This window comes from Aquarana catesbeiana, linkage group LG07 (assembly GCF_042186555.1).
Source record: "Aquarana catesbeiana isolate 2022-GZ linkage group LG07, ASM4218655v1, whole genome shotgun sequence".
Lineage (NCBI taxonomy): Eukaryota > Metazoa > Chordata > Amphibia > Anura > Ranidae > Aquarana > Aquarana catesbeiana.
The window spans coordinates 281160908-281176169 of NC_133330.1; the positions used below are offsets into that span (position 1 = coordinate 281160908).

The following is a 15262-nucleotide window of genomic DNA, read 5'->3' on the forward strand; positions in this document are numbered from 1 at the left end:
CCACAACTGGGACACAGATGACTATTGAAACCTGAAAGAGGTCCTAATGGTGCACAGAGAGTTACGGCTGGGCTTTAAAGTACAAAAGCGAACCAATATTCTACTGTATCTAGTAGTAGTTAGTCACATTCAACTGGAGAATGTCTGTAATGTTGAAGATGTTACGTTGCTTATCCAGGCCACTTTCTTCAGTTCTGATGTTTAATATTTTATCTGAAAATACTTCTTCCGTGCTAACTGCTATATCGTAGAATAATGGCCTGAATTTAGATATTGGTTTCCTTACACATTATGCTAAAGTTTTACGACCGCTCTGTGATTAGCATCCCCCCCCCTTGCATTCCCCCCTAGCTCTCCCTCTGTCTTATCTCACTAACTCTGCTGCTATCTTTATTACCATTGATTTGTATGTGTTTGGTTTTCTCTTCTTTTTTTTTTCTCTTCTTTTTCTTTAACATTCTGCTTAAAAATTTGTGAATCAGTACTGCTTGGACCTTGAAGAAGGGGACATACCCCGAAAGCTTGTCCTGAAAAATTGTATGTTAGTGCAAATAAAAAAAGTATCACGGACAGTACTCAATTTTCTCTGTATCTTGTCTAGAAATACTTCTTTAGTTCTAACTGATATTGCGTAGCTTATCCAGAAACACTTCTTCAGTTCTTACTGATATTTTGTAGCTCATCCAAAATACTTCTTCAGTTTTAATTGCGGTTTCGTAGCTTATCTAAGCCACTCTATCCAACATTAGTTGGAACTGAAGAAGTGGCTTGGACAAGCTATGAAACTTCTTCAACATTACAGTCTAGTTGAATGCATGTAACCTCTACTAGATATACCATGACCTGAATACTGTACATGAGAACCTTTACAGACAACCAATATTCTAATTTAATCATTTGTAATTGAGCACATCCATAATGCCCATTTCCCCTGTTGTGATTTGAAAAATGTGTGTGTACTACTTTAAGTTTGTGTATGCCTTGATTGTGGTAACATTAAAAATTACATATAGAAAAATGGCACACACATTCCCTTGCTGTTTCTAAATGGTACGGATTTCATAAAATATGAAGCCAAAAAGCAAATGGGACCTCAGTCCTCCATGGCAACATGGCGTTTGACAAGCTAGATTACCTTACCTTAACTCTGACCCAGGGCAGGGCAAACTCTGCTCTTACCTTAACTCTGTAGCAAAATGACCCAGGAAATCATTGTAACATATTGTAAGGTACATCATAATTCATCATCTAGTTTTAGCACACAAAATAAGTTCAATCACATACACTCACCTGTGCACTCGATACCTGGTGGTATACCCTTGTTGGTAACGCTCAGAAAAGTCCACATACTGCTGGGACCGATGGAAGGGACCCCTGTTACTAAGCAACCAGTCGAGCGATGACTGCCCAGGTGACGTAGCCGAGCCATGCTGCCTAGGAATTGTGGCTGTGGCGGATGCCAAACACAGCATTACAGACAGCCAAGTCAGCACCAGCCATGCCCAATCAGAGCGGGTGTACAGGTGCCACCTCATGCTTCTCGTACGCAGCGAAATGCTTCATTCTCCCCCTCACAGCCTCTCTCCCTGGAAGGAAACAAACAAAAAGAAGAACAATGGGGTAAGCTACATGCAAACCATATTAGTCATAAGTCACATGCTTTAGATGGTGAAATATACAACTTTTTTTTATTTATTGATGTGTTTCAATCTTCATTTAACTTCATTCCATTCCACTTTCTGCAAAACGTTCCAATGTATTATTGTACCCGACCATGTTATAAAGCATTAGGGACTTAAAGCATATCTATGGTCAAAATGTAAAATCATATATTCATTTCCACATTGCATTTCAATTATTTCTAGACTACCACTATTAATCTGAATGATCTTGTAATTTGTGAAGATCCCCACACATTTACTTTACTAAATGTTATGACATGTATTCACTATGCCCTTGGAGTATGAACTGCAGTGTCACACATTTCACAGAGCCTGCCTTCTGAGCTACATGGGTGCTGAGAGGAGGAGTTTCAGGAGACGGAGTCAGTACAGGAATCGCAGCTTGCAGGCAGCAAGGTACCATGGGATATGTAGTCCTTAGAAATGGAAAGTAAACAGCAGAGGGGAAACTGCAAAGCATGCAGGGAATCCAGGAAGTTATTGTAAGGGATGGCTAGCAGACAGACAGAATTCACAACCTGAAAGGTGATTTTTCAAGTAAGCTTATATTGGATTGTCAAAAATAACTATTGTTTGTAATGTTATTGCACTGCTGATGTTATAAAATGAAAGTGCATGCTGTGGCCATAGATTTCCTTTAAAGCAGTGGTTCTCAACCTGGGGGTCGAATGAGGATTTGCCAGGGGTCACCGAATCCTGGGCTGTTGCTGAATCCCACGCCACTCTCCCAAACTGTCCCTGGAGCCTGTGGCCGCCCAGGTGGGCTGTTCCTGGAGCCCATGACCGCCCACTAAGCCTCTTCGCAGCCGCCCATTCAGTTCACGGCATGGGTGGGGGGCAGAGACTAGAGGTCAGCTGACAGGCGAGGAATGTGAAGTGGGAGGGGCTGGAGGAGACCCTATCTCCTGATTTCGGCATAGGTGTCACTGCTACGAGACACCACAAAGTTGGAGACACAGTGAGTAACACTACCAGTGATTATAGTTGCCATTAAAAGTCCCCACTACAGTTCTCAGATCAGCAGATGACCTTAATCAAGAGCACCTAAGTTGGCTGATCAGAACTCCCCCCCAGCACTGCCACTCATCCAAACTCCTTGCCAGCACTGCCACTTATCCCATTCCCCCCCCCCCCCCCCCCCACCAAGGAGTAAGAGAAGGAATAAAAATAGAGAATACATGGAAGGGAGAGGAAAAGAGAGGGAGGAACAAAGAAAAAGGGAGAGAAAGAATAAGAGAAAGAACAAGAAAGACGGCTAGAGAGAGGGATGGGGCAAAAAAACAAGAAATTAGGATAGAGAGAGATAAAGGGAAAGAAAGGAGAACAAAGAGAGAGTAGTACATCCTAAAATGTACCATAAGGGGTTTTAATACTGTACGAGTGGAAGGGACTCAGGGAGCGCTAGGGGTGGGTTAAGGGTGCAAATTACTTGTCTTGCCTTGGGTGCTGACAACCCACGCTATGAAAATTATTTTACTATTGGGGTACCCACAACTTGGGAAATTTTATCAAGGGGTCACGGCACTAGAATGGTTGAGAACCACTGCTTTAAAGTGTAAGTTCACCTTTACAGAAAATGTATAAGGTGAACTTACGCTGGACCCCCTCCCTAACCCCCCCCTGTCCAGCTCTACCAGAGTCCCGGAATCCCCCGCTGTCAGACACCAGGACACTGATTTTTTTTTTTTATTCTTTATTTTATCAAAATTATTTTCACATGGGTTTTAGCAAGAAATCTATCTATGCCACGGCAAGTAGACTGTGAAACTCTGTTGAAGAAGAAACCTATGTACTTGCACTTTGTAAACCTGGTTAAATGTGAAAATTTGGTACATATATCCCCCTGCCTGTTCCAGTGTGATCCCCAATGGAAGTACCTAGAGGGGAATAGGCAAATAGACTGTGAAAAGCAAGAATTATTTTTTTTCTGTATAAGCCATGCTCGCAATTTACTGACGAGAGGGTAATTGATAATGAAATTTTGTTGAAAGTGAAAATCCTGCACCCTGAACTTGCTTTCACAAACCCTGCTAACAGGGTTTACACACGGGTGATTGAATATGAAACCCTGTTAAATGGGAAAACCCTGCACCTGCCTATGGGCCGGTAATTGAGGGTGAAACTCTGTTAAATGTGAAAATCTTGCATTTGCCTGTGCAAACTTTACCGACCGTGAAAAATTTTACATGTGCTTCCGTGTGTCTGCCCCAGTGTACCCCCTGAAATCTGTTGATGCACGGCAAATTGACTGTGAAACCTTGCTGAACGGGAAAACCTAGCAGGTGCATTGGCAAACCCTGTTGACTGTGAAAACCCTGCACCAGTCTTGTTTCTTATCTATATAAAACACTAGAATGAGAAGCAGAACTACAAAAGGAACCGAGCCTAAAACCCAAAGGGAAAGTTTGAACACTAGTACGATCCAAACATATTTAACAAAAGAGGGAAACCCAAAAAGCCCTGTCCCTGAAAAACAGCAAGTGACTAAAGAAAAGAAAAAAAAGCCTGGGAAAAAGAAAGGAGGAATAAAGAAAAAACTAAGGCAGACGACAGGATGGACAACGAAGCAGGCGCAGGAGAGCCAAATACTTATGCCCAATTGCCAACCAAATCAGAAATAATAGAGATGTTTGAAAGATTAGAAAAAAGATTAGAAAATTCTTTTAAGACAAAAATCGCAAAACAAAGCAAGCTGACTTGGGTCATCTGCTAAAAAGGGTAGAGGAAACGGAGGACAAGAACGAAAAGCAAGCCTCAGAAATACAAGAACTAAAAACACAAGTTAAAACTCTGCAAACCAGTCAGAGGGAAATATTTTACAGAATAGAAAATCAAGAAAACCAAAGCAGACACCAGAATATAAGGATAATGCCCTGTACACACGGGCGGACTTTTCGGCATCAAAGGTCCTACGGTCTTTCCGACGGACCTTCAACAGACTTTTGACGGATTTCCGACGGACTTTCGAACGCACGGACTTGGCTACACACGATCACACCAAAGTCCGACGGTTTCGTACGTGATAACGTACGACCGGACTAAAATAAGAAAGTTCATAGCCAGTAGCCAATAGTTGCCCTAGCGTCGGTTTTCATCTGTCGGACTAGCATACAGACGAGCGGATTTTTCGACCGGACTCAAATCCGTCGGAAAGATTTGAAACATGTTACAAATCTAAAGTCCGCCTGATTTTTGACCAAAAAGGTCCGTCGGAAGTCCGATGAAGCCCACACACGGTCGGATTGTCCAACGGATTCGTTCCGTCGGACCAGTCTGGTCGAAAAGTCCGCCCGTGTGTACACGGCATAAGAGTGCTTCCAGGAGAAAGAGGTGAAGATCTGAAAAAAACTATGAAGGAAATATTTAACCCTCTACTGGACAGAGGAGAAGAACAAGAACTCAAAATAGACCGAGTGCATAGGATTAGGAAACCTCCACATCTAAATGCAGAAATACCCCGGGATATCATAGTACGATTTCAGCTATATGAAGATAAGGCAGAGATATGGAAGAGATTGAGAGATAGACAACCACTAAAATACAAGGGTGCAGAACTTCAAATCTTCACAGATCTATCAGTAGAAACACTGAAAAGAAGAAGACTGTTTTGGCCATTATTGGTTCAAATGAGAACGGCTAATATTAAATATAACTGGGGGTTCCCGGCGTCCCTAGTAGCCTAGAAAGAAGGTAGATCTAAGGTAGACTAAAATACCCAGAGGACTTAGAACATTTCTGTAAGGAAATAGGTGTTTCAAAGTTGGATATACCGGGATGGACAGAAGGATGAAGTCATGAAAGAGGAGGGAAAAGATATCAGCAGAAATTGTAGAAATCGCAAGAAGCACTAAAAAAAAAGAGAAAAAAAGGAAAGGAAAAAAAGAAGAGAAGACACTATCCATATGGACTCTGGGGGGGGGGGGCACCAGGACGCTGATTTACTGGTCCGGGGATTTGAAATCACTGTGGCTTAATCTCCTATCCGTACCTCTCAAAGTGTACGGACAAGAAGCATTCTAATTGGTCAGTATGTCACATGGACGGCACTAACCAATTAGAATCTGTCTAACCCGTCCAATCAGCGATGCGAATAGAGGAGAGGAAGCCAGGAGGATTTTGAATCCCCGGACTGGTGAAGCGTCTGTCGGGCATTGGAAGGCCGCTTCATCGCTCTATCCGTACCTCTCAGAATGTACGGACAAGAGGCATTTTAATTGGTCAGCAACTTCACATGTATGGCATTGACCAATCAGAATCCATCTAGCTCATCCTACCACAGAGAGGAGAGAAAGCCAGGAGGATTTCCAGAATCCCTGGACCGGTAAAACGGCGTCCCAGTGCCTGACAGCAGGAGATCACAGGACTCTGGTACAGCGGGACCAGGGGGGATGGGGAGGGGGTCCAGTGTAAGTTCACCTTATAGATTTTCTGTAAAGGTGAATGTACCCTTTAATCTGGCTATACACTAGTAGAATTTTGTTAACAATGTTTTGTTTTAAGATGTTCGTTCATTCAATTTTCTTATTGGTTGACATGGTTAGCTGGTACTGGAAAATTACTGCTTGGGTGAACTCTTGCGAGCCCATGCTGGTTCTTTGTGGTGTTTATGCTCACATCTGTTGAGTATTGTAGTAAATGCACAATGTTTAATTCAAGAATTGCAACAAAAAATATTGATGGTCGTTTTCAAACGCAGTGTCGAGAACATTTGAAGGAGCAGGATGGACATTTGTTCTCAAACAAATGAATTTCTAACAGTGTATGTGGTTTTCGGTATTAAAGTAAAAAATTTGGTTTGAAAATCTACTGGTGTATAGCCATCTTTATTATGAAGGTTTGACAAAAATCAAAGAATATTCACCTGCCTGGATTTGCCACAATATATTAGGCGTTCCAACTGAATAAACATTCTTAAAATGCTGATTGCAATGATATTGAGAGTTATAATTTACGCAGGGTGAGTGTTATTGAGTGTTATTGAGTGTGTTATTAACAGCTCTTTTATTAAGATATTACAGTGTTAAGGCATTTTCTTTTTGTGCTTATACTGTATATAGATAGCCAGCAAATGTTGCAAAGGGTGAATGATGGTGAATAAAAATAAGAGCTAAACTTGTATTCATTAAAAGTTAGGGACACTAAATACACTATATTGCCAAAGTATTAGGACGTCTGCCTTTAGACGCACATGAACTTTAATGGCTTCCCCATCTTAGCCCATAGGGTTCAATATTGAGTTGGCCCACCTAACAGCCTAAACTCTTCTGAGAAGGCTCTCCACTAGGTTTAGGAGTGGGTCTATGGCAGTGGTTCTCAACCTTCCTAGTGCCGTGACCCCTTGATAAAATTTCCCAAGTTGTGGGGACCCCTAACAGTAAAATTATTTTTGCTGGTCGCGTTTGCTGGCACAGTGGCGGCGTTTGCTGGCACAGTGGCAACAATTGATGGGCACAGTGGCTGCACAGTGGGACGTTTGCTGGCACAGTGGCTGCGTTTGGCACAGTGGTAACAATTAAAGGGCACAGTGGCTGCGTTTGATGGCACAGGTGGCAACGTTTGCTGGCGCCATGGCGACAATTTATGGGCACAGTGGCTGCGTTTGGCACAGTGGCAACAATTAAAGGGGTCAGTGGCTGCATTTGATGGCACAGTAGCTGCGTTTGATGGCACAGTGGCAACGTTTGCTGGCACAGTGGCAACGTTTGCTGGCACAGTGGCGACAATTGATGGGCACAGTGGCTGCCCTTGGCACAGTGGCAACAATTAAAGGGCACAGTGGCGGCATTTGCTGGCACAGTGGCGACAATTGTTGGGCACAGTGGCTGTGTTTGATGGCACAGTGGCGACAATTGATGGGCACAGTGGCGACGTTTGCTGGCACAGTGGCGACAATTAATGGGCACAGTGGCTGCGTTTGGCACAGTGGCAACAATTAAAGGGCACAGTTCCTGCGTTTGATGGCACAGTGGAAGCATTTGCTGGCACAGTGGCGACAATTGATGGGCACAGTGGCTGCATTTGATGGCACAGTGGCGGCGTTTGCTGGCACAGTGGCGACAATTGATGGGCACAATGGCTGCATTTGATGGCACAGTGGCGGCGTTTGCTGGCACAGTGGCGACAATTGATGGGCACAGTGGCTGCATTTGATGGCACAGTTGCAGCGTTTTAATGGGGGTTTTTTTCTGATTGTTTCAGTTTGTTTGCGCCCCCACCACTGATTTATATATAAACGTTGCGGTTGATTCCTCAAAAGTGGTTATTCCGTGCCAGTGCTAGATACACAAAGTGTATAGCTTCCAAACATGTATCTAGCACTGGCACGGAATAACTACTTTAGAGGAACCAACTGGGACGTATATATATATATACGACGTATATATATAAGAACACCTGTGACTTCTGGTAAGTCAGACACACAGGAAAAGCTGACAAGACAACATTTTTTTTATTATGGAGATATATATATATATATATATATATATATCTCCATAATAAAAAAAATGTTGTCTTGTCAGCTTTTCCTGTGTGTCTGACTTACCAGAAGTCACAGGTGTTCTTCTTCTTCAGCAAGTTTCGTTGCCTCCCTCTTGGTACACTCGTCCGCAGCAAGCGGATTTCGGTGGGTGTACAAAGATGTCCGCTTGCCGACTTCTAAGTCTAAGCCTTACTGCGGACGAGAGTACCAAGATGGCGGCGACGGAACGTCACTTCCGTGTAGTCCCTCCTCTCCAGGAAGTGACATCTCGCTGGCCGAGACGGACGGACTCAGGCAGTAACTTCGGGTCTGTCTCGGCCAGCATTCGCGACCCCCTGGAGAATGGGCAATCGACCCCCCAGGGGGTTGCGACCCCCAGGTTGAGAACCGCTGGTCTATGGGAATGTTTGACCATTTTTCCAGAAGCGCATTTGTGAGGTCAGGCACTAATGTTGGACGAGAAGGCCTGGCTCGCAGTCTCCACTCTAAGGCCTGATTCACACCTATGCATTCTTAGTGCTTTTTGCATTTTGCAGATTTGTACTACAAAACGTGTTCCAAAGGAAACCATGTTAAATGGACTGTAATGCAAAACTGCAAAATGCAAAAAGCATTAAAAATGCATTGGTGTGAATCAGTCCTAATTCATCCCAAATGTGTTCTATCGGGTTGAGGTCAGGACTCTGTGCAGGCCAGTCAAGTTCCTCTACCCCAAACTCGCTCATCAATCTCTTTATGGACCTTGCTTTGTTCACTGGGCCAAACAATTTGGTGGAGGGGGGATTTTGGTGTGGGGTTGTTTTTCAGGTGTTGGGCTTGGCCCCTTAGTTCCAATAAAGGAAACTCTTAAGGCGTCAGTATACCAAGGCATTTTGGACAATTTCATGCTCCCAGCTTTTTGGGAACAGCTTGGGGATGGCCCCTTCCTGTTCCAACATGACTGTGCACCAGTTGCTAACTGTCCTGGATGACATGCATATTACTGGGACAAATCTCCTCTCCCTACTTCCTCCCCCAGCAGTTTCAGGTGCTCGCAACTCTCAGGAGGACTGCAGGAACATCCCCAGGATGGAGCCTGCCTCCACCTTGCTTTCTTCTAGTACTGCAACTAAGTTTAAGTGGACGGGATGGGGATGTTCCAGCCTCGGAGATCATGTCAGGCCTGCCTTCTTCTGGTGGTGTGTCACGTATGCTCTGAGCAGAAGACGTCAGAGGGAGTATGTGTGGACTATTTATATATGTGTACAGTAGGGAAGATAATTATTTGATCCCCTGCAGATTGTGTAAGTTTGCCCACTTACAAAGAATTGAAGGGTCTATAATTTTTATCATAGGTGTATTTTAAATGATAGAGACAGAATATCAACCAAAAATCCAGAAAAAACACATAAAACAAATGTTATAAATTAAGTTGCAGTTAAGTGAGTAAAAGAAGTATTTGATCACCAAGCAAAACATGACCTAGTACTTGGTGGAGAAACCCTTGTTGGCAAGCACAGAGGTAAGACGTTTCTTGAAGTTCGTGACCAGGTTTGCACACATCTCAAAAAGGATTTTGGTCCACTCTTCTTTACAGATCTTCTCTAAATCCTTAAGATTTCTTGGTTGTAGCTCCCTCCATACATTTTTTATAGGAATAAGGTCTGGAGACTGGCTGGCCCACTCCATGTCCTTAATGTGCTTCTTCTTGAGCCACTCCTTTGTTGCCTTGCCATATGTTTTGTGTCATATTCATGTTGGAAGACCCATCCCCGACCCATCTTCAGTGTATTGGCTGAGGGAAGAAGGTTCTCATCCAAGATTTTACAATACATGGCCCCATCCATTGGCCCCTCAATGTGGCAAAGTCAGCCTGCACCCTTAGCAGAGAAACAGCCCCAAAGCATAATGTTTACACCTCCATGCTTGGTTGTGGGGATAGTGTTCTTAGGGTCATAGTCAGCATTTTTCTTCCTCCAAACATGGCGAGTTGAATTAATGCCAAAGAGCTCAATTTTGGTCTCATCTGACCACAGCACTTTCTCCCAATCCTTCTTTGAATCATTTAGATTCATGTTGACTCATTATTTGTGTCTGTGGGAAGAATGGTGGCCCATCACTGGTGTCAGTGGATGGAATGGTTCCCCAAGGGCCGGATTAAGGCAAGCTAAGGGCTACATCCGGCCCACGGGCTACAGTTTGGAGACTGATCTAAGTATTGCTAAATTGCAATATATTACATTTTTGATTTGGGTTTGCTACGACTTTATATATAGTGTGTTTGTTGCTAGGCTGTAACCAGCCAACTCTATCTACATTGTTTTCTGGGTTCTGTTGGTTCTCCCTATATCAGCTTGTTGATTGCTTCTGCCTGTTACCATGAAGGTGGTTCCAGTTATCTCTGCCAGAAGAACAATATTTATTTTATCCAACCAACCACTGAGGCTCCTTTCAAAGATATTGTTTAGGAAGATGACAAATATTTGGGGCACCTTTCCAAAGTGTTCTGTCCATCCTGGGCATCTTCCAGTACATGATGTGATCTCTAACTGGGCCTTGCCTCAGCCTGTATCATGTGCTGGAAGCCCACAAATATAAGCTGCCCACTGGAGAGGATAACTGGAAGGAGCTGGGCTTGAATAGAGTCTTCTTGCTGTAGATTGTTGCAGAGGAGCTGGGTAGAAGCTACTTCTGGACAACGTAAGAAAGATTCATTGTCCATCAATCAAGGTATCTTTGACTGCTCTAAAAGGGGCAAGAGTCAAAATTAATTAGTGAGAGGTCCATTGCTACGTAGAGCCCATTCACACAGGGACGACTTGTCAGGCGACCTAGTCGCCTGACAAGTCGCCTCCCGTTCTGTGCTATGGAACCATTCTAAGGGGAGCGACGCAAGTCGCTCCGACTTAGAAAAAGGTTCCTGTACGACTTCGGGGGCGACTTGGGGCGACTTGCATAGACTTCTATACAGAAGTCGTTTTGCAAGTCGCCCGGGCAGTCGTTTGCAGGTCGCCTCGCTGAGGCGACCTGCAAGTTGTGTTGCCCCTGTGTGAATGGGGTCTTAAGGAAGATGTAGCTGCTCTTTCCAGAGTCATAGATCTGTCTGGCCAGCAATTACAATGACACTGCCCTTCTAAAGACTACTACTACTGCTTCTATAAGAATACCTGTCGTATTTTTGTATTTTTATGGGGTAACCTGCACCCCTAATCCCTCCCTCCTAGAAATGACTGGCACCCAACTTATACTTTTCCTAACATTCACCAAGAACAGGAGCCGGTTATGGAAATGTTAGCCTGTTACATTACTTAGAGGGACATTCTGCATCACCCGAAGTAGAGTCCTACAAAAGCTATGTATTTTAAAAAAACACATACAAATCAAGTATTTTAAATGCGTATTTTTTTTTTTGCAGTATTTTTTTCCTTTCATAGATTATATTTTTATTCACTTGTAATGTGCATTTGAACTTGCTAGAAAATCTGACTACTGCACTAGAGTAAATTCCTCAGCACAGTCCCCACCCTGCTTTCATTTCATAGCCCCCTGCTCTTCTAGGAGTGTTTAATTACTCTCTGTGCTGGCCCAGCTCCTCCACTCCTCCCCTCACCACCCTACATAACATTTGATGTAGCTGTAGAATACTATAGAGTGTCACTTAAGTAGCAGCTCTGAGTCTGCTGGGGTTGCTGACATCGCAGTCTAATGCCGCGTACACACGGTCGGACTTTTTGACCGGACTCATCTGACGGACGCCGACGGACCAAATCCGGCGAACAATCCGATCGTGTGTGGGCTTCACCGGACCTTCAGCGGACTTTTCCAGTCGCAAATCTGACGGACTTTAGATTTGGAACATGCTTCAAATCTTTACGTCGTAACTTCGCCGGACCCAGAAATCCGCTCGTCTGTATGCTAGTCCGATGGACAAAAACCCACGCTAGGGCAGCTATTGGCTACTGGCTATCAACTTCCTTATTTTAGTCTGGTGTACGTCATCACGTACGAATCCGTCGGACTTTTGTGTCATCGTGTGTAGGCAAGTCCGGTCGTTAGAAAGTCCGTTGAGAGTCCGCCCAAAGTCCGTCAAAAGTCTGTCGAAAGTCTGTCGGACGGGCTGTCGGACTTTTGTAGCTGAAAAGTCCGACCGCGTGTACGCGGCATTAGGCCCTTTGGATATCTATATGAGGAAGACTTTTTCAGGTAAATAGCATACCCATATAATCCTATTAGAAGATTTTTGTTGAAATTAATGGTCTGGTGACAGCGTCTCTTTAAATGTATTTTATATGCAAGTAACATAAATACATAAATCTTGATATTAGACTTTTGTAATCCTTTGTACAACAGCACACAGACTTCAAGAGGGAGGGTCAGTACTTTAAGCCTATTAGGCTCTACTGCAGGGGTGGGCAACCTCAGCAATCCAGCTTTGGTGAAACTACAAATCCCATCATGCCTCTGTCTCTAGGACTCATACCTGTGATTGTCAGGGTCTTGCAATGTCTCATGGGACTTGTAGTTTCACCACAGCTGGAGGGCCGAGGTTGCCTATCCCTGCACTACTGCATGCACATGTGCTGAAAAAGATCATGCTGTCATGAAAGGGGACAAGAGGAATGACCTCATCAGTTTGCTGCTTCTCTTTCATGTTCAATCACAAGCTGGGGTCATAGAGGTGACCAAACTGTATTGCCTACCTGCAGTACAGAGAAGTGAGGGTGCTGACCTGTCTGTATTGTCTTGCTGTATAAATATCAGCATATAAAACATCACATATGTATTTCAAATGATTATTTTAATCAGGGGGCCTCCAAACTTTCTAAACAAAGGGCCAGTTTACTGTTCTTCAGACTTTAGGGGAGTGCCTAACTGTTGCCAGTGGGGGTAGAAAATGTTCTGGTGTCAGTGGAATACCCCATGTTTAGTATTAGGGGGAATAGTGCCCTATCGTTGGTGCCAGTGGGAGGAATTATGCCCCATCATTGGTGTCATTGGGAGGAATAGTGCTCAATCATTGGTTTCAGTGGGAGGAGTAGTACGCCATAATTAATGCAAGTGGGAGGAAACATGCCCCATCATTGGTGTCAGTGGGAAGAACAGTGCCCCATTGTTGGTGCCAGTGGCAGAAATCATGTCCTACCATTCTTGTTAGTAGGAGGAATTGTCCCTATTGTTGGTGTTGGTGGGAGAAATAGTCCCCACTCATTGATATCAGTGGGAGGAATTGTGCCCCATCATGATACGGACTGGCATACCTCCCAACATTTTGATATGGAAATGAGGGACATCTATTAGCAAAAGTGGACATACCCCTTGCCCCAACCCCTTAAAGGAGAATTATTTACTTTTACTTAAAGTGGAGCTCCACCCAAAAGGGGAAGCACCGCTTGTTAGCACCCTTCCCCCCTCTACTGCACATTTGGCACTTTTTAGGAGGGAGGGGGGAGTGGGTACCTGGTTTTGTCAGGTACCCACTCCAACTTCTGGGTAAGATCACTGATCGGCGATCTATGTGCATTTCCGGACCCTCTTCCTTCTCCCACCGCTGCCTCCTGAGGCACACACACAGGTCCCAGAAGATGGCAGGATCAGAAAGTGCAGCACAACATGCGCATGTGCAGTAGGCAACCAGTAGTGAAGCCTGAAGGCTTCACTGCCGCTTTCCCTTACTTACAATGCCGGCGCCTGCACCTGAGGCTGAATGACGAATCGGCTCGGGTGCTGACATTGCTGGACCCCTGGACAGCTAAGTGTCCTCATATTTAAAGTCAGCAGTTACAGTATTTGTAGCTGCTGACTTTTATTATTTTTTTTTACAGACTGGAGCTCCTTTTTAAACCCACAAGTGTTTTTTTTACCATTATTTCATAATAATGGCTTTTGAAATCTACAAATGCAGCACTTTAGAAATTGGATGAAAGGTTTAGCACTGTGAAACATGTTTTGGAAGATAAAAATGTGCATTTTATATACAATATATAGATCAGACCAAAATGAGCAGGAAAGAACAGAGGGACTTTGTTTCAAATCAGGGACAGTCCCCCGAAATCAGGGAGAGTTTGGAGCTATGCCAGTAGGAGGAATCATGTTCCATCATTGTTGTCAGTGGGAGGAATCATGTCATCATTGGTGTCAGTGGGAGGAATCATGCCCCATCATTGGTGTCAGTGGGAGGAATCATGTCATCATTGGTGTCAGTGGGAGGAATCATGCCCCATTATTGGTGTCAGTGGGAGGAATCATGCCCCATCATTGGTGTCAGTGGAAGGAATCATGTCATCATTGGTGTCAGTGGAAGGAATCATGTCATCATTGGTGTCAGTGGAAGGAATCATGTCATCATTGGTGTCAGTGGGAGGAATCATGTCATCATTGGTGTCAGTGGAAGGAATCATGTCATCATTGGTGTCAGTGGAAGGAATCATGTCATCATTGGTGTCAGTGGAAGGAATCATGTCATCATTGGTGTCAGTGGGAGGAATCATGTCATCATTGGTGTCAGTGGGAGGAATCATGTCATCATTGGTGTCAGTGGGAGGAATCATGCCCCATCATTGGTGTCAGTGGGAGGAATCATGTCATCATTGGTGTCAGTGGGAGGAATCATGTCATCATTGGTGTCAGTGGGAGGAATCATGTCATCATTGGTGTCAGTGGAAGGAATCATGTCATCATTGGTGTCAGTGGGAGGAATCATGCCCCATCATTGGTGTCAGTGGGAGGAATCATGTCATCATTGGTGTCAGTGGGAGGAATCATGCCCCATCATTGGTGTCAGTGGGAGGAATCATGCCCCATCATTGGTGTCAGTGGGAGGAATCATGCCCCATCATTGGTGTCAGTGGGAGGAATCATGCCCCATCATTGGTGTCAGTGGGAGGAATCATGCCCCATCATTGGTGCCAGTGATAGGAAAAGTGCCACATTGTTTGTGTCAGCGAGAGGAATAACACCCCACTGTTGGTGTCAGTTGGAGGAATAGTGTCCCATTGATAGTGTTAGAGGTAGGTATTGTGCCCCAGTATAGGTGTCAATATAATGAATAGTGCCCCAAGGGCCATATAAAGGCAATGGAGGGTCGCAACCACCCCTTGGGCCTCAGTTTGGAGACTAGTGATTT

The 15262-nt window shown here is 44.3% G+C and overlaps 1 protein-coding gene across 2 annotated transcripts in view; it reads right to left on the reverse strand.

Annotated features, from left to right (window-relative positions):
* The window catches only part of BRINP2 (BMP/retinoic acid inducible neural specific 2), a 553098-nt gene that overhangs the window by 475791 nt on the left and 62045 nt on the right, over positions 1–15262 (reverse strand). For both annotated transcript variants that reach the window (XM_073593405.1, XM_073593406.1), the window contains one exon: positions 1291–1586. In XM_073593405.1, the coding sequence (XP_073449506.1) occupies positions 1291–1535 (245 nt within the window). In that variant the 5' untranslated portion in view covers positions 1536–1586. The remainder of the gene's footprint in view (positions 1–1290; positions 1587–15262) is intronic.